At 44.1% G+C, this 23420-nt stretch overlaps 1 protein-coding gene across 2 annotated transcripts in view; it reads right to left on the minus strand.

Moving 5' to 3' along the window:
- Nucleotides 1-16775, minus strand: part of OLA1 (Obg like ATPase 1) — a 149297-nt gene extending 132522 nt beyond the window's left edge. Inside the window, exons 1-4 of one of the 2 annotated variants that reach the window (XM_060256890.1) lie at nt 16470-16775; nt 15107-15207; nt 9337-9480; nt 2919-3046 (exon numbers count right to left, since the gene is read on the minus strand). In XM_060256890.1, the coding sequence (XP_060112873.1) occupies nt 2919-3046; nt 9337-9480; nt 15107-15207; nt 16470-16685 (589 nt within the window). In that variant the 5' untranslated portion in view covers nt 16686-16775. Of the gene's footprint in view, nt 1-2918; nt 3047-9336; nt 9481-15106; nt 15208-15322; nt 15833-16469 lie in introns of those variants that run through there. The other variant, XM_060256891.1, reaches the window with a different exon arrangement.
- Between the last annotated feature and the right edge of the window lie 6645 nt (nt 16776-23420).

Below are 23420 nucleotides of genomic sequence, written 5' to 3' on the forward strand. Positions count from 1 at the left end.
CCTGAGCAGAAAGAACTTCCATGTAAGAACTTGAAAGAGTTGAGCCTAAATTAAAAACTGGCAAAGCTGTTCCATCTATCCTTCACATGTGATGAGGTGAATTTTTGAAGGCTTCAATAGACCACATAATGGAGGTGTGGCTGTGGTGTTCCTTCAACAAGATTATCATATGGTCAGGAGCACCACAATACATGAGATTTTTTCATACAATGAGAAGCATGGAGAGGGGGGAAGGGAACATTTCAAGCAGCCATCAGGTCATGTTTAACAAAAACCTTGGAAATTTATTTTTTTATTTATTTATTTACGTTATATTTATATCTCACCCATTCCATACAGACTCAAGGCAGCTAACAGCATAAAATAGACAGTAAACAAAACAATATTAATAAAACAATCAGACAAATAACAATGGTGCTACTTCAGGCAGATCATATAATATTTTCTTTCTCATGCGCTCAGATCCTGGGCAGTTAGTAATAAAAGTGCTATGGATCCAGATGTGGTGGCAGCCCTCTTCCCATTAGGGGTGTTCCAAAGTATTGGGGCCGCAACCAAGAAGGCTCTCACTCTGGTGGAGTTGAGCCTAGCCTCGTTTAGCCCAGGGACAGCCAAAAGATTTTGAGAACTTGATCACAGTGCTCTCTGGGGAACATGTGGGACAAGGTGGTCCCGCAGATAGGTAGGTCCTAGGCCATAGACAGCTTTGAAGGTTAATACCAGGACCTTGAAATGGATTCGGTACACAACAGGCAGCCAGAGCAGCGCTCTCAGCACAGGCTGAATGAGGTCCTGACGAGGAAGCCCCATTAGTAGCCTGGCTGCAGAATTCTGCACCAGCTGCAGCTTCCAAATCTGAGTCAAGGGCAGCCCCATGTAGAGAGCATTACAGTAATCGCTTCTTGAGGTGACCAAGGCATGGATCACTATTGCTAAGTCGCTGCACTCAAGGTAGGGGACCAACTGCCGTGTTCGCCGAAGATTAAAAAAAGCAGCTCTGGCAGTGGCTGCTACTTGGGCCTCCATAGTTAAGGAGGACTCCAGGAGCACTCCCAAGCTCTTAACCCTCGACGCTGGCGTCAATGGCACCCCATCGAAGGCTGAAGTTGCTGGCTTGGCTTGGAGAAGTGATTAAAATGACAAATTCCTTCTCCAAGCCAGCTGATGGGGCAGTGGTGGCTTCCAGGGCCACACAATATGTGTGAAAGAGCCACATGTGGCTCCTGAGCCACAGTCTGGCCACCCCTGAGCTAGGGATTCATTTACCAGGTGACAATCCTGTTCTTGTGGTAGAGAAGCTTCTCTATGCAGCTCAGGAAAAAAGGAACAGGGAATGGAACAGAGGAGAGACTGGCCACTGCAGACCATAAACAAGGGAGAAGAAGCACCTTATGTGATGCCTTCCTAGCCCACACAGTGTGAAGCTGCCTGGTTATGCAGGTGCAGGACGGGGATAAGCACAGAAAACTGAGCCAACCCCCGGCATCTCACTCTCACTGTGGGGGAAGGGTGAAAGAGAGGAGGAGAGGGAAAGAGAGATCACAGCAGAAAGGGCAGAGCAGAGGCATTCCAGGGGAAATGAAACTCTACTGTGTCAGCTGTCGGAGCCCACAAGGGAGACTGGGGGGACACTGGGCCCCCAAAATTTTGTCCCCCTCTCTCAGCATACCTAAGACACTTCCACTGCCTCACTGGCTCCCCCAGAGAAAATAAGATATAAAAACACGCACTGTTTTGCAAGTAAAGTTGCACCTCAACATTACTTTAAAAGAAAAGAACAGTCAACAGCCCAAAACAAGATTTCAAAAATCTTGAAGACAGAAGACTTCAGCTGACTAGATAAAGTAATTTTATTGTTTCATTGCTCTACCATGTGGCTTGCCTTATGAAAACAGTTTTGTAGCTACTGTTGTTCAGTTTAGCACAGCATTTTTTAAACAATTGTGGGTATAAGGTAAATAATTTTATAAGATTATTCAGTGATGCTAGATTGGCAAATATAAATTGTAACTCACACACCATCAGTACAGGAGCAGAACACCATACAATGAGCCCAGCCCCTAACCTTTACTCTGTCTAAAATCAAAAGGGTCAAAATGAGATTCCATTCACCAATATCCATTTGTCACTGCAGAAAAGCTTCAACTTTCTCTAACCAAAAGAAAATTTAAAATTCATACATTGGGTTTGATCCAATGACTCTCTTTCCACACAGCAAGACTCCTCAAGCAGTAAAAAGAAGTAATTAGATTAAACCGTGTGTTTAGTAGGATGCTGCAAGCACCGCTCTCCTTAAAATACGAACAGCGCAAAAACATATCCACAGCTAAAGCTATCTCCAGTATCACAAAAACATTCTACTTCCTGGTATAAATCCAACCATCCACTGACATTGTCGAATGGGACTGTCTCACTTCACCCGCCAGGAGGGACGGTGGCTCAGTGGTAGAGCATCTGCTTGGTAAGCAGAAGGTCCCAGGTTCAATCCCTGGCATCTCCAAAAAAGGGTCCAGGCAAATAGGTGTGAAAAACCTCAGCTGGAGACCCTGGAGAGCCGCTGCCAGTCTGAGAAGACAATACTGACTTTGATTGACCGAAGGTCTGATTTGGTATAACGCAGCTTCATATGTTCATGTACAGCCCAGCAAGCCCCATCCCAAGATTCCGTAGGTGGAAAAGAAAGAAGAATCAGAGGAAATCACAACCACCCCTTCTTTCAAAGCTTCAATTGCCATTACGTTTCCAGAACTGTGTGGTGGGATACAAACCATTCATAGGTAAGATCTAATTTTTGAATCTAATTTACTTGGTTTTCTCTGGGAAGATGAGCACTATAAACTGTCAGTCATTATTAGTGTTTTATTCCTTTGTTCTTACACCAGGCTTAAAATCATATGAACATAAAATGATTTACATACGCAATAGATGAAAGATCCCATCGCAGGCACTAATGTGCGATAAAAAAGCATTTCCAAGACCCTGTCCAGCATGAGCTCCTTTCACAAGGCCAGCAATATCCACGACATTCAGAAAGGCTGGAATTTTGCTGAAAGATATAATTCAAGGTTTTAGTAATAAGTAACAATATAGGACAGAATGACTGGGATTGGGTATGTTATTTTTTTCAACAGAAATGTGTATCTGCAATATCATCAAGAACACAACTTATCTGAGAATAGAGTGCTTTTTAAAAAAAAAAAAACTTCAACTAATAAACAAGCCTGGAACGAATGATAGGTAGGTCTCCAGAGGTTATGCTGTTCCTCAGAATTCTCTCAGCTCCACCTACCTCACAAGCAGTGTTCCCTCTAAGTTGAGTTAGTGTGAGCTAGCTCACAGTTTTTAGACTCTGGCTCACACATTTTGTCTTATCTCAGGAAGGATGACCCCCAAAGCAAACTAATTTATGTAGTAGCCAAATTGCTCATGCACAACTTTAATGCCAATAGCTCATAAAGTAGAATTGTTGCTCACAAGACTCAACAACTTAGAGGAAATATTGCTCACAAGGTGCCTGTTGTGGGGAGGAAAAGGGAATGTGATTGCAAGCCACTTGGAGACTCCTTAAGACAGAAAAAAGCAGGGTATAGAAACCTCTTCCTCTTTTTGCCTCAATACTAAACTTTATGCAATACTAAAAATCCACGCTTTTGCCTGTGGATTCATTTGATTTTGGTACTTTGCTGATAATTTCAAGATACTATAATTAAGTTATAAACATTAATCCAAATAATTGTGACAAAACACAGATCAAAATGGCCAGTTTGGTGTCGTGGTAAGCGTGCAGACTCTTATCCGGGAGAACCGGATTTGATTCCCCACTCCTCCACTTGCAGCTGCTGGAATGGCCTTGGGTCAGCCACAGCTATCACAGAGCTTGTCTTTGAAAGGGCAACTTCTGGGAGAGCTTTCTCAGCCCCACCTACCTCACAGGGTGTTTGTTGTGAGGGGAGGAAGATAAAGGAGATTGTGAGTCACTTTGAGTGGAGGGTGGAATATAAATCCAATGTCATCGTCTTCCAATACGAACAGCAGAATAATATGTCATTTTCACTAGTTATGACTGACTAAATAGCTGATTATGGTACCTGTCCAGTGTTCAGGCTGAGAAAATTTACTAAGTAAAAGAACAAATAAGCACAAAATAACACATCATTCTGCCCCACTAAAGCCACACAGAAGATTCAGCTTTGTGGGAACCTGGGAACCTTTTTCTGCCGTCTTCGCCTAAAGGAATATTTCCAACATACACATGAACAGAACAAGGAAGAACATACCACATCTTCACAACATATCATCACACACTCCACTGGAGAACATTCACCATCCCCACAATCCAACAATGAACAAGATACTTGCCACATCATACCAACAAAACAACATTACAGGGGGGAAAAAACTCCACATGGACTCCACCCAAAGGTTGCAATGCTACACTGGATCACTACATTGAGTGCTTTCGCCAGAGAGTCCAAACTGATGTGATCAACAAACAATACCACGCACAGCAGAACCTCAAACATGCTGAAAGGAAGGCCATAGACAGTCTCAGGAACAATATGGATATTACAATTAAAGACGCAGACAAAGGAGGAGTTGTCGTCGTCATGAACACATCAGACGACATCAAGACAACTCTCAAATGCTTCATTTTACAAACCACTGAACTCAGGCCCCACACAGGAATACAAAAAGAACGAAAGAAGATTACAAAGGAATTACCACTGAGTATTCAGAAACAGATCCTGTCAGACACATCACAGGAACCTCGACCAGGTACTTTTTATCTTCTACCCAAAATACACAAACCAGGCAACCCGGGATGTCCCCTTGTGTCAGGGATAGGTACCATCACTGAGGGGGTATCTGGATATATGGACTCTATTCTAAGACCCTATGCCACCAGTACTCCCAGTTATGTTCGTGATACAACAGATTTTCTAAGGAAAATACAATCTTTGAACAACCTTCCAGAGAACACTATCTTAGCCACCATGGATGTGGAATCTTTATATACCAACATCCCACACCAAGATGGATTACAAACTGTAAGTAATATAATCTCTGATAAAAACACAGCTGACTTTGCCACCAAACTGTGCCATTTTGTTCTCACCCATAACTACTTCAGATATGGCAATGAACTTTTCCTACAAATCAATGGTACAGCCATGGGCACCCGCATGGCCCCACAATATGCTAACATCTTCATAGCTAACTTGGAGCAACGCTTCCTAGACTCCCACCCACTCCTACCTACCTTATACCTGCATTACACTGATGACATTTTTATGGTCTGGACACATGGTAAAGAAGCCCTGGATACATTTCACCAGGCATTCATTGACTTCCACCCCAGCATCAACCTGACAATGAACCAGTCTACGCAAGAAATACATTTTTGGACACCGCTGTTAAAATACACAATGGATGCATAGACACTACCTTATACCAGAAACCTACTGACCGACAAACATACCTGCATGTCTCCAGCCACCATCTCAAACATACCAAACAATCCATTGTATACAGCCAGGCTCTATGCTACAGCCGCATTTGCTCTAATCCTGCTGACAGAGATTCTCACCTGAGGGATCTACAACAAACCTTTTTGGATCTAAAATACCCACCTGATGAAATCAGGAAACAGATTAACAAAGCCAGAATGATACCCAGAGAAAACCTGTTACAAGACAAACCCAAAAAAGGCAATAACAGAACACCACTAGAGGTCACACACAACTCTCAACTGAAAACAGTTCAACGTATCATCAACAATTTACAACCTCTATTGAATAGTGACAGCTCTCTTTCAAAAGTACTGGAGGGTAAACCTTTTCTTGCACACAGTCAGCCCCCTAATCTCAAATAGCTCCTCACCCACAACAATACAACATCTCATCTGAGCATGGACACTGGTATCAGAGCTTGCAATAAAACCAAGTGCCAACTTTGCTGCCACATACACCCAGACAACACAATCACTGGACCTAACAGCATTAACTACAACATCTCAGGCCCATTGTCTTGCTCATCTTCCAACATTATATATGCCATTAAATGACAACAATGCCCTTCAGTTCTTTACATAGGGCAAACAGGACAAACCCTCCGCCAAAGGATAAATGGACACAAATCTAACATCAGGAATTACAGAACTGAGAAACCTGTGGGGGAACACTTTAACCTTCCAAAGCATTCAATGGGTGACCTCAAAGTAGCTGTTTTACTGCAAAGGAACTTCAAGAACAGAATGGAGAGAGAAATTGCTGAATTACAAATTATTATGAAACTTTGAACAAACACCTCCCCAGGACTGAACAGGGATATTGGTTTTTTTCTCATTACAGATGCTAAACCCACTCTCAGAACTTCAAGAACAGAATGGAGAGGGGAATTGCTGAATTACAAACTATTATGAAACTTGGAACAAACACCTCCCCAGGACTAAACAGAGATGTTGTTTTGGTTTTTTATCTCATTAGATATGCTAAACCCACTTTCACCAAGTGTGGCAACATATCCACAGTATTCCAATGTACTTCGCTTTTAGGATAGTGTATCAGAATAATGCTTTTGTATTGACATACTCAAACAAGGGATATTGGCTGTTTATCTCATTACATATACTAAACCCATCTTCCACTATATTTTAATGTATTTTTTCCTAATGGCAAACTAGAATGATTTATATATTTATGTTACATGTTAAAATGTAAGTTAGTTGGACAGGAAAAACTTCTGGGAAAGAAATGCCTTCTTTTTGACCCAGGTTTATTAGCAATAGAATAATTAACAGGCATTCTCACATTCTGACATGTTACTGTTCCCCACGCTAATGCAACCCAGATCAAAGGTTTTCTGAATGTGTTAATTTTACTATTCTGCTACTGGTTTTTAACTTTGTACCACTTGGCATTCCAAACCCCACCAGCTATATGTGGCTCTGCTTACTGTACCTCATTCCTTGTCTTAAGAAGTGTGCATGCACACAAAAGCTTACGTTCTGAATAAAACTAAGTTGGTCTTAAAGGTGCAATTGACTCCTGTTTTGTTCTACTTCAGACCAACACGGCTACCTATTTGGATCCAACTCTAAAGTCAGACGCTTTTCCTTACTAACCCTGTGTTTTCTTCATAGTGGATTCTCACACAAGGCAACACTTCCCACTTTGCGTATTTTCATAAAGCATTTGTAAGGACTCTCTCCCCCATTTAAAACATTGAGAACATGACCAAAATTTCAGACAAAACATCTCTTTGATTATGACTGCTAAAAGTTAAAACTTCATCCTCTGTTCTTCCTGTCTCCACCAAGTGGAACATCCTTGGAAAACCTACTGCTGGATGAAAGCAGGCTTCTTACTGGGATGCTGATGTTTATCATCACAGTCTTGAATTAAGCATGAGTTAGCCTCTTTAAGCTTAAGGGATAAAGCAAACCAGCCATTTCCTAGCAAGGATGATTTAATAAAAAGCAAGAGGAAGCAAGCAAATGATTAGAGTCCAAAGTCTGGCACAGCAAACCAGTAAACTAAGCTGCAATTCTAAGCACACTTACTAGGAATTAAACCCCATCCAGCGCAATGGGGGCTGGAGCAAACATCTGAGCAAACATGCTTAGGATTTACACAGCACATTCTCCATGCAAAAAGCGCCCAGATTCACAGGCTCTGCCAAACACCACATTCCCCAAATGTTGAGGTCACAAGAGAGCCAGGGCTTTTTTTGAGCAGGAATGCACAAGGAACACAGTTTCGGCTGGCTTGGTGTTCGGGGGGGGGGGGTGGTCTGGCCTAATATGCAAATGAGTTCCTGCTGGGTTTTTCCCACAAAAAAGCCCTGTGTGTGGTCACACACACTAAATAATGCACTTTCAATCCACTTTCAATGCACTGGTTTTTGCAAGTTCACCCAGTAAAATTCAGTTGTAAAGTACATTGGAAGTGGATTGAAAGTGCTTTATTTCTTATGTGTGATCACAGCCCTAGTGAGAGTTAGTTTCTTCCAAGAGTGACTGGCAATCCTACAGGAACCACAGCTCAGAAAACAGGAAATGGAAGGAACTGGGAAGAATGGTCAAAGGAAAGAAATGGCACAAAGAAATGCAGTGAAAAGATGAAAGAGAGAAGTGCGTTTAAGGACTAACAAGACACAACTATCGTTCATGCGAATGTCCCACTTATATATAAAGTAAAGGTACCAATAACAGTATATGGACAAAGTGTGCTAACGCTTCTTCACCTTACCTCCCAAAAGCTAGCTGCTTCAGCCACTTTTCTCATTTCCAGGCTCCAATATGGGAAGCAAGCTGAGTAAAAATAAAAGTGGCTAGAGCAACAAACACAGGTTGGGAGGAGAGTTCAGCATCTCTTCCTGCATACTCTTTATTATTGAAGCAAGACTCCCCAACCCACACCCTTTCCAGGTGAGGAGGACAGGCAGGTGAAAAGAAGCACATGTCCACCACCTCAATTACATGTAGTTTTGTCCTAAAACTAGAGGAACAAACCACTAAACTCTGAACTTGATGACTCACCATCTGCACTGGACTGCTCCAGCCAAACCCTAAAGAGCAGGTCAATAGCCCTCCCCCAACCAACACGGTGCAAGGAACCGTATCCAAGCAAAGGGAGTAGAGAGTCAGAATGTTGTTCTACTCGCAGAATAGCCGTTACCCTGACAAAATGACAACTTGGGATCCAAGCCATGACTGTGAAGTAAAGATGGGCACAAACACGGAAAATAGAGGTTCGTGGTTTTCATTCGATGAAATTGGATTTCTTCCATTGGATGAACTGGTTAATAGTTCATCTGGTTGGGGAGTTTAAATGCTTTCAGAGTCTATGTCTGGGTCAGGTCAGCCTGACCGAGATCCAAGAATGAACTCCTAAGGCCTTTATAGTGAGATCTGAAGGCTTTTATAGGACTTATATGCCCTTATATGGGCAGGCTCCACCCCAAGGTGGGCTTTGAAGGCCAAATAACAAGAATGCACAGGCTAATCAATTCCTTAAGACTTAATCTGCAAGGTGTTTTTAAAGTCTGATTAATAATTTCAGTTTCAAAACTATAAGCTTCTCTTTAAGTTGCTTTAAAATCTTTTATTGCAATCTTTGGTGGTCACTGTAACAATTGGTCCCCTAGCTACAGAATCTTTATTGGAATCTTTATTGTCTATGAAAAATAACCCAAGTTTTGAGTGTTACTCAAGTAGCAAAGACACAACAATACGTTTAAAGATTCCGAGAAACAGATTAGACATCGCAGAAATTTATTAATATTATTGCATTATTAATATTAAGAAGCTTGAATTTTTGTAAAGGAAACAATTACCTTGGTGGCTTATGGTACTGGCAAAGGAAATCAAATCTGTCGTCTGGCACAGGTACTCTGCTCTCGTTTGGATCAATAGTGCAGAAAGGGAAATTCTCCGCTGCAGCTTGACTCTTGGTTAACACATTGAAAAATGTAGATTTCCTTGTTTTGAAAAACAAAGAGATATTTGTATTTGAGACCAGCCTACAAATACATGCAACATTACAAAACTTAAATTAATGGAAACTCGACATGGAGCATTAACAGTCTCTATGCTTTGTATTGTTTTTAAGAGGACATCACAGACCAAAGCAGGGAGTTGGTTCCTGGTGCCCTTTCTATTCTTTAAATGTCCCAGCTCCCCAGAAAAGGGCTGAGACATGCCTAGGACAACATGATGAAGCAGACAAACACACTATACAGCCCATTTGCTAGATTACAAGGTAGCAGTGACAGCAACGAAAGAAAGCTCTTTTCTGCTACCTTGGCATCAACAGAATGACACTCTGCAAAGTTGTTTAGAGAGGTTCATGTTCTATTAACATCTAGATCTGAAGCATTGGAAGAGACAGGCAAATAGTTCCAATTGTCATGACACTCATTCTCTGATTAAATCTCTCTCATCTGTTGCAATTCAGATGGCAAGTTTAAAACAGTTCCAATGCCCAGGACTTTCAGAAGTATCCTCTTGTCAGAACTGTACAGAGAGGTTCTGGCAGATCTCTGAGCGAAGGTGCTTTGGGCTGTCAAGGTACCTTGTGAAAACAGACCCTGGCTCCTCCTGGCTATTAAAATCTTGCCAGAATGGGATTAGAGCTACACTGGAAAGAATTTTTAAAATACAACCTTGAGGTGGGTGGGATTTTCCCTAAAATTCTTTAATGGGGCAATAGTGAAACTTCATTGAAGTAGTCTTCGTTATAAAGTAATGATCTAGCCAATTATAGACTGGTGTCAAGTTTTACCTCAAACAAGGTGACAGAACAACTTCAGGAATACTTGAATGACCCTTCTTCCCTTAACTTCCATCTGGTTTCAGGCCTGGCTGAGGACTGAGCTTCTACTTGCATTCCTGGATGATATTAGAGTTCTGATGGAGAAAGATGTAATCTCCCTATAGATCTTTCTGCAATCTTTGACACAGTGGATCACACCATATTAGATACAGTCTAAAAAGGGAGATGGGAATATGGGTATGATAATATGAGTACAATGATCTTTTGATTTTACATCTTTTCATCCAAGGCCTTTTTTTTGTAGCAAGAACTCCTTTGCATATAAGGCCACACACCCCTGATGTAGCCAATCCCCCACTGGGGAGAAAGGTGGGGTAAAAACAAAGTAAGTAAATAAATATCTACAATATGCCTTTGAATAAGAGGCTCTATATGGAGCTTGGAGGCTCAGTATAATCTATATGCTAATGACACCCAACTGAGTACTAAATATCTTTAACAAAGCATCCAGGTGTGACTGTGTTCACCTGTATATTGCAGACAGGCAGAATGGAAGAACAATCTGAATCTAGACAAGGAAGTTATGCTGATCAGGAGTGCTGAGCTCCCAGTGCAGAATGATTTACCAGTCTTTATCACAACAGACACCTTGTGCAGTGGGTGGGGCTGAGAGAGTTCTGAGAAAGCTGTGACTGACCCAAGGTCACCCAGCTGGCTTTATGTGGAGGAGTGGGGAAGCAAAACTGGTTCTCCATATGAAAAGTCTGGGGTTTGGCTAGACCATCAAAAGCTGTTTGATAGAGGAATGCTTTCCTTCAGCCATGCCTAATTATTAAACCATTTTCCCTTCTAGACTTGGCCATGCTGATCCATACTACTGTCAACAGAAACTTCCTAGAACTCAGCAGTTCACCAGCTTTATGGAATAATTCAGTTTGAGTGTATTACTAGCTGCACTGGCTACAATTTGTTTCTGGGTTCCATTAAAAATGCTGGGATTTCCCTATAAAGTCCTTTGCCACTTGGGGCCCATATATGAGAGGCCCAAATATGTTCAGATGTCTGGAAATTTTGGCTGGCTTCAGTAAGAGGGCAGGTATTTTCTACTACAGCTCCACAACTGTATCCAAGAGCAGACCCTTAACAAATCTTTTAGGAAGACCTATAACACATACATTTTTAACCTGTGTGCTTTTATGTTGTTTTGAGGTCCTTGAAACCTTGCTGTTGGTCCAGTAACTGCCTGGACTCCAAGGAGATGTAATATAAATTACTGAAATAAATAAATCAATTGGCTTTTTTAAAAGGTCTTGGTGATGAAGGTCATTTATTGACTTCTAATTGTCATTAGAATCCTAAGGATGCTCCAGACTTTTATTATATAGTGCTCAGTATTTAAAGTGACTTTTCTCATCTTCTGCTATCTTCTGTAACAGCTTTCTCTTGAAATGGTGTGTTTATATATCTTGCAGACACAACAGCATGCACAAAACAAAATGAAAAAGTAAGTCTATTCTGGGGCAAGTCACAGGAAAAGTTCTGACTACTCAGGAAATAAAAGACTGAACATTAAAAACAACGTTTAATCTGAGCTACACTAATTTTCAAGATTTCATAAACCACTTTACAATCTGGCAGTATCTCTTGTTCATGTTCATGTATTTAACAGATAATAAACATCTGCTTAATACAATAAAGAGACTTCAAAGCTCTTCAGTGAATATTCCTGCGAATATTTCTTAATTTAACAATATAATCATCATAAGATTAGTATAGCTGAAATAATTAAGCTTACAAATGGAAAGAACTTTATTTTAAAGTTAGGTCATTCACTGCAATGTGGCTATAAGACTAGCAAGATCATGTGATCTCTACTCCACAATAGTACATGACCTGTATGGCAACCGTTACAATGGAATTAGATCTCACAGGCGTTTGCTGTTGTCTTCAACTAATCACAACCCATCTTGATTTCAAGCTAACAAAGCCTTAAAATCTTTGCATTCAAAATTAAGACACTCTCTTTCTCCCAGTATCCTGGTATGCTGCTCTCTACATTTCCGATGGGCCTCTTTGTGCAATCCTCAGTATTAAGCCCACTGAAGTCAATCAGCATAAAATGGTGTAACTCTGTTTAGGAGTGCCCCATAAGTCACTTATTCTTCTAACAACACTAATCTCTGCAGAATTACTAAAGTATAAGCCTACTGGGTTCAATAGGTATAAACGGAGTAACTCAGTACAGCATTGCAGTGAAAGTCTCTCCTCAAGATTCTACTCCTTAGCAAGGTTTTTTCTCCTTAGCTCAACTTTGTTGTCGTTGTTCGGTCGCACAGTCGAGTTCGACTCTTTGTGACCCCATGGACCACATCACGCCAGGCCCTTCTATCTTCCACTGTCCTAAGTTCGCTCAAATTCATGTTTGTTGCATTGATAACTCTGTCTAACCATCTCAACCTTTGCTGTCCCCTTCTTCTTTTACCTTCAATCTTTCCCAGCATCAGGGTCTTCTCCAGCAAGTGCTCCCTTCTCATTTGGTGGCCAAAGTATTTGAGCTTCAGTTTCAGTATCTGACCTTCCAGGGAACAGTCAGGGGTGATTTCCTTTTACCTAATTACTCCTGATACCAGTGGCACTCACTCCGCAGTTCGGAGACATCCACATTCTCAATCACCCTCAAGCAAAAAAGCCACATTTACTTCCCTCCTTAGCACGAGGCCCACTACCTACCACAAGCCCCAATAGGCACTTCACAGAAATACGGAGCAGGTGTAGGCCCGCAGCTAGGACACTTTAAGGGGGGGCCACTGGGGGAAGTGGTGGGGCCCCCAAAATGATGTCACAAAAATAAAAATGCCTATATTTTGGGGTCATTGACCTAAAAGGGAGGGGGGAATTGTCCTAAAACAACAGCCAGAGTCACTAGCCAATCAATACAGAAACGACAGCCAAGGTAACTTCAGAAACATATTCTAAAGACCAAAGCAAGCATGAGATCCTTATCCTCATCTGCTATCAAACAGCATCTATCACTGAAAGACGCAAACCCGGGGCTGCGGTTCCCTTGTGGAGATAGTGCAAAGGGTGCAATACCCCAGCTGGGGGGGGCCTTCCACATGTATCCTCCCTTCTCTCTTCTCAGCATCCCTGGAGGTTTTCGATGGCCTGCATCTGGCTGGCTTGAGGGCCAACTGAGGGGGTGGCAGCAGAGGGCAGGCAGCACGTGTTCCAGGCAAGAGAAGCAACAGAGCAACCAGTGCTCCAAAGGGGTGACGCCAGCTCTGCCTCCGCCTCCTGTTCTTGGGCTGGCTGGTGCACGGGGCATGCGAGTGGGGCAATGGTGCATTGGGGGCAGCATTGACAGCCGGGGTCACATCCACGGGGCTGGCAGCAGGAGAAAGGGGGGCTGGCGGTAGTGGGAGGGAAGGCCAACAAAGCTGATCAGGGGGTGGTAATTGGTGGAGCTGGGGGCCTTGCAGTGGTGTGAAAGTGGTGGGGCCAGAAACCTGGGGGCCTCACCATAGTTACGGGCCTGGGCAGGGACTACATTGCCACATAGCAATCAGAAGAGCCATCGGTGCCACATCAGAGAGCCACATGTAGCTTCTGAGCCACTGAATGAGTATCAAAGCTGTACACTATACTCTAAACAGTTATCTATCAGTCCTTCACCACCTCTTACCACCCAACAAAGATATCCTGTCTTCTGGCCAGAGACTGTGTCACTATGTTTGCAAACCATCAAGTTCACCAACATTTGTAAATGTTCCATAGTAATAAAGATCTACAGCATCCAGTCTTCTCACATAATTGCTTCCCTCCAGCTTTTATTTTAGTAGACAAGGAAAAGATACTGACAGTCTTGATTACAAGAGTTCCTCAGCTCTTTCCCCTCTATAGCAGAGGTGGCCAAACTCGCTTAACAGAACAGTCACAGAATAAATGTAAGATGTAAAGCCACAAGACATGAACCTCAGAGTTTGAGAGCCGGAGGAAGGAAGCAAAACAGATGAAGGGAGGGAGGGAGAAAGAAAGCAACTTTAAATGCATTCTCCAAGCTGCCAGCTGACTTGATCTGGAGAAGTGATTTAAAGAGACAAATGCCTTCTCCAAGCCAGCCAGCTGGGCAGTGCGGGCTTCAAGAGCCACATTATGTGTAAAAGAGCCACAGTTTGGCCACCCCTGCTCTACACTCTTCTTTCAAAACTTACTATTGCCCACCATGCATGGATCAGACACAAACATAGTAAGTAACACAGTTTAATGTGCTTTGTGATGCAATATTGTTCCTTACTCCTCAATATTTTCCTTCTATTTCATTACTTTATATCTTTCAAGGAAAAAAACCCTCTGAAGATTTTTCTTTATATCAATATAAACAGACTGCTTCCTTTCACGCATATTTCCATCCAAAGAATTCATACCCAGTGTAAAAAAGATATATTCCTTTTATTACTAAAAATCCACTGTTTCATCAAAGTAAACCTGAAAAACTGTTCAAACTATTTATATTGAATCCATTAAAATAATTTAATGTATTATGTTTTATCCATAAAAGTATGACAACAGATACCTACTGCTTTAAAATTACAATTAACAAGCAATGCTGGCCTTCTCGGCGGCAAACTAGGTAGGTTAGAAACATTCATGATGCATCCTACACAAGCAAAATGTAATCATGAAGTATATTAACGCTGGAAATAAATCCTTATGCATGATCTCATCACCAGCACTGTAACAGCTACACACTACAGAGCAACTCTTCAATTTATTCAGGAGGGCCTACTGTCTTCAGAGTGACTAAGCAAAGTTTATTTCCATTAGTCACCTACCCAACATTTGGCAACCCAACAATGCCAATTTTCAGAGATGTCCCAAATCTTCCAATGATTGGATGCGGTTTGATTCCATCACCTCCCTTTTTGGGGGGCATCTGAAATGCAAAAAAAAAAAAAAAAAGGTAACAGAGTAGTTCAAATCCCCCAACTCCTTCCAAAGCCACTACAGGCCATCCCGTCACACAGACATACATTTCCTTCCTCAAATACCTTTTTGGATGCCATAACAGCCACACATAACAAGGGAAGGATGAGGCCCTCTGGGATTTCCTAGAGACGACAAGGAGGGGGGCAGCGGGTAGCCAGGAGCCAAGCACCCGCCTGTGCATAGCACTTTTCCTGCACCGCAGCTCCGAAGTAGCTGGATTCGACTGCTGCTGCAGCTTCTGCAAAGCCCCCTGGAACGGCGGAGCTAAAAATAACCGTCTGGGAGCCCAAGAAAGGCCTAAAATTCAGCACCCCCGGCTGCTCCACTTCCCAGACTGACATGCGCAGCTCTGAGTGGCAGCAAGCGGAAGACCTTCCCAGGCAGTCAAACGAGCAGGCGGGAGAACAATCCGGAGTGGAGCAAGAGTTGCTGCGCCGGGGCAATAAGGAAAAGGACGGGGACAGTTTGCAGCCCCAGAATTATCAACCGGGTCCCTACATCGCGGGGGCGGAGCAAGATCGCTTTCCTGCTCCCTGCCCGACGGGGATGGCAAATCCACGCCCAAGCTCCATGCATTTCGGCCGCAAGCTTTCCGATGCGCCGCCCCTCCGTCCACTTCCCTCCCCTGCGTCCTGCAAAGGACTCCCCGGCTTTTACAACCTCCCCACCACCCCCACGCTATGTAAAAATCACGAACCGCACATCACTACGACATCCACCACCCGTTGCCCAAAACCAGCCATGCACCTACACACACACACAGGATGGAAGCTGGGCCACAGCCTGGCAGGTACACATAGAAGGTAGGACCGCGACGCGGCTGGCGGCCCAGTTCCAACTGGGTTCTGGACTACCACCTTGCTGGAGAGCAGGTGGGCAAGCCGCAATTCGTCCTCCTAGCAACAGCAGGCCTGTCGTCTCCATCTGCCTCTCCCATCATCACCACCGCCCTCGATGACAAGTTTTGAGCAGCGCCGCTGCTTTTCCTACCCACTCACCCCTTATAAAGCACGGAAGCGCCCCTCGCCCCAAGGAAGAGAGGGCGCAAATTGCTGCACCCGCCAGGCCTCCAGTTCGTGCATGCGGCGTAGAAGGACACCGTCCCTCCCTCCCTCCTCCCTGCCTCCTTTCCCTCTTCTCACCCTCCCTCCAAGAATCACCCCCTTCCCTGCTTAGCCGTCTGCAAGCAGAGCGAGCGAGAGAGCCCACCTTGCCGGAGGAGGGGGGGAAGGAGAGGGGCGCGCTGCCCCCGAGCCCTGGGCCAAGCGGCAGAAGAGACTGCAACGCGGAACCCCTCGCTCGCGGACACGCTACCACCCAGGCAGGAGCAGCCGGCGGAACAGGCGGGACGCGCTTCCCATTGGGCGGGGACTGGCGGAGGGGAAAGGTTAGAGAAGGAAGCGGGAGGGTGGGAGAAAGAGGCATGAATGCTGCGGGGGGCGACCTGCGTCCCGGCAAGGGGGTGTCTCGTGTGCCTCCCTCCTCCCCAGCCAGGCGCCTGTTCAACACACGCCTCAACAGGCTAGGGCGGAAGCTGCTGCTGGAATAAAACCTATAAAGGGCAGCAGGGCTCAGGTGGTTTCGCTCTGCAAGACCGTTCACACATGGTTACCCTTAATCTATATGCAACACGGGTCTATCCTTCATCTTCTGTTCCCACAGGGTAGTCTCCTTCAGATGGCTTCTTCGAAAGAAAAGAAAAAATCGAAGGATGTGTGGCGGGTGGGGCCAATTCTCCCTTGGTTATCCTCTTCATGTTTCCTTTTTCAAATTAAAGCTGTAAGTTCTTCGGGGCTGAGTGAGCGATCACATTTTTTTTTATCCCACCTTTCCTCCAAGGCTTTTAAAGTGGCATGCATTTGATCCCTACAACAATCCTGTAAGATAAGTGCGGCAAAGAGATAATGTGGCTGCCTGGGTGACTGGCCTGCAGGTCGTCCGGAAACTTTCAAGATGTTTGAATCTGGCTCCTACTGCTTGTTGTCTCAACACTTTTAACTACCAAACTAAGCTGAATCTCAAGAAGAGCGGTCTTGTTCTCCCATCATGCTTCTTGAAGGTGCTAAATAAATAAAGCGTATTGGAATCCATTACAATCATTGGTCCCCTTCTCTTCTGAGGATAAATCTGTTCCCATTTCTTAGTCCTCTAAACCAGGGGTCCCCAATCAGGGGTACCGGTCCATGGCCTGTTGGCAACCGGGCCGCGGAGTGAGGCAGAGACCTTCACCTACTCCTTATTTAAATACCCCCTTGGGGGTGCAGGGATGGGGTGTGGACTTGGGGGCAGGCTGGAGCAACCCCACCAGTTTGTGGAAAAATTGTCTTCCACAAAACCGGTCTCTGGTGCCAAAAAGGAGGGGACCACTGCTCTAAACTATCTTTGAATCTAAATTTTCTGAGTCAAGGATTTTGACCTGAAATGACAGAATTTCTCTGACTCATTACAAGTACAGAATTTCACATATTTTCCACAACTGGAGTTTTATTCCTAAACACTAATGCCACACAGAGATCGTGTATAGTTAAGGCCACCAGCATCATTATAGGTATCTCAGTATGAAGCCTCACTTTAAAAAACAAAACCATCTAATATAACCTTAGAACTAAGTATACAGTATGTAAGTTTGAATATTACATCAGGTAGACTTTTCGGAGGTGGGGGGTGGGACCAGGATAATGCTCCACTAAATCTGAGACAGACATTACTTAAAAGCTCGGTGTAAGACCCTAGAACTGTGTCCATCAGCACAGATTACAGTATCAGGTGAGCCACGGGTTGGATTCAGTACATATTAAGCATCTCCTTATATCCAGTTCATTGTGTCACATTTGTTTCTCAGCCTTCCTCAAAGAAGCAAGTCAGCCTTCAGTAGAGTTTCATTTTTAGCACTACGCCAACCCTATGAGGTAGAAAGTTGCCCAAGACCACCCAGTGAGCTTTGTAAAGTTTTGAATTAAATCTTCTCATAGCTAAGCCCGACACACATTACTGTACTACCCTGAATTCAAAGATATCCCATTACTATTTCCTTGGTGACCTATATTTTTCAAGGGGTAGTCTTTGATTTTTATAACAAGATACTTCAAATAGCACTACAAAGCGCAGAACAGCTGAGCGATAGAACTCTTGTAATCAGACTGCAATTCAAGATTTAGGTCCAAAGCTTTCCTGTACACCTGGAAGTGACCACAGTACCATAAGAATTTCATATATGCATAACTGCTGTTCCCTACTAACAAGAATTGCATCAGAGGCAAAACACAAGAGCATTTTCCCTATATGCAATTTGTACAATAAGTTCAAATCCATGCCCTTGATAAAGGCAATTTGACAGCTGAAATTTCAAAGCCACTTTGTAAAGTCAATTTAAAACATTCTGCATGAATGGAAAGAAAACAGGTTACTATACCATTTAGGATGACAAGAAGTTTTCCTGGGTTATATCCCATTTAATTTTCCCTCCATAACTAATTGGATTTCAGAGAAAAATTCCATATGTGAACCCCACAAAACAGAATAATTTTCAGGGCCTAACGACATCTTACACTGTTGATGGGTCTACCCTGAGCAATGTCAAACAAAATTCCTCACTGAAATTAGAATCTCAGGCATATGGAGATTTCATTCAGATTGGAGCCACAGAGCATGGAGACAGCATGTTTAGGCCAGGGGTGTCAAATGTCCATCCTGCAGGCCAAAACTGGTCAGCTCAGGGTTTTAATCAGGCCTGTGGGGCTCTTTTCTCCCCCACTCACCCTTTGACACTCCAAGGCTGCCAAAGTTCCGTGCTCTTTCTACCTTGTCTTTGTCAGCTGCAGTAGGAAGCAAAGTTGCAAAGAAAACGTGGAGTGGATTTTCCATTAAGGTCTATCTGGTCCCAGCAACCTTAATGAAAATCCATTCCATGTTCCTTGCAACTTTGTGGTGCAATGTGTTTCAATGGAGTAGAGCTCAGTTTCACTTTTCAGCCTTCCTATTGCCAGCTGAAGCTCATGCTTCCTAGAGTTGATGGGTTGATGCTTTCAGACAGCTTGTCTCTGTTGAATGGACTTGAGAACTGGTCCCTAGTGAGTACTCTAACCTGGGAACCCACTGACAGCGGGGGATATTACACTGGAGAGCCATTGCCAATCTGAGTAAAGCTGCTGGGGGAGGGGGGGGGGAGAAACTTTCAAGTTTTCCCAGGCTCTGCATTTTATATTTTTAGCTTCTGCTGTGATCCTTGTGCGTTTTCTTTGTTTTATTTCAAAAATTGCATTGCAAAATCCCGCTATTGCCTCACCTTTCCATTTTAAACAACATATTGCAAGAGTTTTAAGCATTTTAAGTTTAAAAAAATCTTTAGTTCTGTTTGGTTGTGTCCTTTATTAAGTTTATATGTCTGCAACCTGGCATTACATTTTATTACACACATGGCCCACAAAGTCCCATTTATGTCAGATCCAGCCCTCATAACAAATGAGTGTGACACCCCTGCTGTATATTGTTCAAAGTTCTACCCTACTAAGACTTGGAGTTCACTGAAATTTAGATTGTCAGGTGCCAGGTCCCTATGTGGATCAGGACCACTACTCATGGAAAGAGTGTGCTCCACCATGTCTGTGTTCCACCATGTCAACTTTGCCCTGCAAATAAGTCAGATCAACAACTGCTGGCATGTTTGCATTCTCTGTTGTGCCCCCCCCCCCCTCTGGAGTGGTCTGCCTGAAGTGGTCTGGAAGGCTCTTATGCTTCTGTCATTTTGCAATTTATGTAAGATGGAGCTATTCAGGAGGGCCTTTTAATAAAAGTGATAGGGCTATGGGTAGGATCACATGAGAGATTTGGCACAGCAGTATCCTGACTCTGAAAAAGCTGGTTCTCTTTGATCTATGCCCCCCCCCCCCCCGTTGTCGGGAGAGGCATGGGCCACACACATGCAAGAGGAGCACTGAGACTGCTCGTGCACACGCGGGACAGATGTAGTGTGTGCCCAGCCATTCAGAAAACTGGGAAATGCACCCTACATACATTTTTAGAGGTTTGCTACTGGAAAGTTCCCAGTAGCTATTTGATCCGGTCCCAGCCTATCCTAAGATGAGGTAGGTACTGGTGGGAATTGGGGGGCAGATGTGCACGTGTGATTGTGCACATTAAATCCGAATGGGAGGTGTGGCTAGGCCAGGCCAAATCTCTCATGTGATTGCCCCCTATCTTAAAGCAGAATGGTTCAGGAAAACATTTCCGTAAAAGAAACAGGTTTGTGGAGTTTTCTGCTGTGTATAGTATGCGTTATCTGTTGCTGCATGCATTATGTTGCTCTCACTACATTGCATTTCTACTTACATAATACTGTTTTCTGTCCTGGATAGTCCAGGCTAGTTTGATATCACTGGATCACAGAAGATTAAGAAGGGTCAGCCCTACTTTGTACTTGAACAGGAGACTCCTAAGAAAGTCCTAAGAAAGTCCAGGGTTGCTGCACAGAGGCAGACATTCACACTTCTGAATGTCTCTTGCCTTGTAAAGTCAGTATAGTTGTTGTTGTTCAGTCACACAGTCGAGTCCAACTCTTTGCGACCCCATGAACAAGGTCACGCCAGGCCCTCCTGTCTTCTACTATCCTCCGAAGTCTGCTCAAATTCGTGTAAGTTACATCAGTAACGCTGTTCAGCCATCTCATCTTTTGCCGTCCCCTTCTTCTTTTGCCTTCTGTCTTTCCCAGCATCAGGGTCTTCTCCAGCGAGTGCTCCCTTCTCATTTGGTGGCCAAAGTATTTGAGTTTCAGCTTCAGCATCTGACCTTCCAGGGAACAGTCGGGGTTAATTTCCCTTAGGACTGACCGATTTGATCTTGCAGTCCAAAGGACTCTCAAGATTCTTCTCCAGTATAGAGTTACCAGCAATGTGCCACACTACCAGCCTCTTCCCTTCCTTTTAAATCTACAACTTGGAGTGACAGGCACAAGGAAGGAAGTTTGAATTTGACAACTGAGGGCCACACACATGACACAAAGTTCTCATGGCTGCTACAAGGCTTATACATCACACATTTTTGTGATGCAGTCTTGTGTGTACATATGGATCCGGTCTTTCCCCTGTGTGTCAAATACGATAGCGAGGTCCCGACTTTTCCCCAGTGGGGGGATTTGGGGGGCATTCTGGGAGGGGGCAAGACTGTCCTCAATGTGATGATGTCCAGACGTGCACACACACCATTCCCCCCATTTAAAGGGGACTTCCCTTTAGGGGGAAGTGGGCGCCATGCACTCCTACCCTCCAAGCCTTGAGATTGTGGTGTGGAGGTAAGAGCAGGTGCCACGCCACTCAGAAAGAGTGAGCACTGCATGGTCCTACCCTCTAAGACATAAAATCATAGCTTACAGGGCAAGAGCAGGCAGTCTGCTGCTCGGAAAATTGGCAGTGGGGGGTAGGTACCCGTGGGGCCAACAGGCTGGCATTGGCCCCCAAAACTGGGGGATCCCCTGCCCACACCTGGGGACTGGTATCCCTACTTCTAGGCTAGACTACTGTAACTCACTCTGCACAGGGCTACCCAGAAGTTACCGACCCGGAAGTTACAACTGGTCCAGCATGCAGCAACACAGATTCTCACTGGAACCCCATTAACAGCATACATCCACACTGGTGGAACCCTCTGCCAAATGATATCTGTGCCCTGTGGGACTTAGTTTAGTTCTGCAAGGCTTGTAAGGCACCGATGTCTCACCAGGTCTATGGTTGAGTACAGCAATGGCTTTTAATCAGCCTGACTTTTTCTGTTTACTCCGCCTTGGAGTAAGGAAATGTAATTTTAGACACCATCAGCATCAGTTGGTCTTAAAGGTGCAACTTGAATTTGACAACTGAGGGCCACACACATGATACAAAGTTCTCGTGGCTATTACAAGGCTTATACATCACACATTTTTGTGATGCAGTCTTGTGTGTGCATATGGATGTGGTCTTTCCCGTGTATCAAATACGATAGTGAGGTCCCAACTTTTCCCCAGTTAAGGGTGATTAACACGTGGAATTCACTGCCACAGGAGGTGGTGGCGGCTACAAGCATAAACAGCTTCAAGAGGGGAATGGATAAGCATATGGAGCAGAATGATTAAAGGGTTGGAACACTTTCCCTATGAAGCAAGGTTAAAACACTTGGGGCTCTTTAGCTTGGAGAAATGTTGACTGCGGGGTGACATGATAGAGGTTTACAAAATTATGCATGGGATAGAGAAGGTAGAGAAAGAAGTACTTTTCTCCCTTTCTCACAATACAAGAACTCGTGGACATTCAATGAAATTGCTGAGCAGTCGGGTTAGAACTGATAAAAGGAAGTACTTCTTCACCCAAAAGGTGATTAACATGTGGAATTCACTGCCACATAAGGTGGTGGCAGCTACAAGCATAGACAGCTTCAAGAGGGGAATGGATAAGCATATGGACTATGCAGCAGAGGTCCATCAGTGGCTATTAGCCACAGCTTATTGTTGGAACTCTCTGTCTGGGGCAGTGATGCTCTGTATTCTTGTGCTTGGGGGGCACAGTGGAAGGGCTTCTAGCCCCACTGGTGGATCTCTTGATGGCACTTGGGTTTTTTTGGCCACTGTGTGACACAGAGTGTTGGACTGGATGGACCATTGGTCTGATCCAACATGGTTTCTCTTATGTTCTTATTACTATTGTAATTTTGAATGTTGTATACAGCCCTGGGCCCCAAGTTTGAGAAGGGTGACTTAGAACCACCACCACCACCATGGGACCAGTGAATATCTTTTGTTGTATCCATCCAAAGTAATTCAGGCCTAACAACGAGTTGGGGTGCGGTCACACATCACATTAAAAGCGTGTGTATAGCGCTCAAATTTGAATCGCTGAATATTGATTCGATGCAGGGCCATTCAGACGAGCATCCAAGAATGCGACTCGTTCTGTTGTTGAGTGATCAGACATTCAATACTATCACGCTCTTTTCTTGGAGCATGCGTGATCAGATGGTGATTTCTGGGAGGGGGGGTCCATTGAACATGCGCCCAACTGTTTGGAGGTGGGAAATCAAACGTTGCTTCAGAAGCAGGGGGGAAGGGGGGGGAAGTTTCTGGAATTAACATTGCCGATTCAAACCAAGGAACTACCAGGAATTACTTCCCTAGAAACTGGCAGTGACAATGATATC

The sequence above is a fragment of the Heteronotia binoei genome, chromosome 16, assembly GCF_032191835.1.
Source record: "Heteronotia binoei isolate CCM8104 ecotype False Entrance Well chromosome 16, APGP_CSIRO_Hbin_v1, whole genome shotgun sequence".
NCBI lineage: Eukaryota > Metazoa > Chordata > Lepidosauria > Squamata > Gekkonidae > Heteronotia > Heteronotia binoei.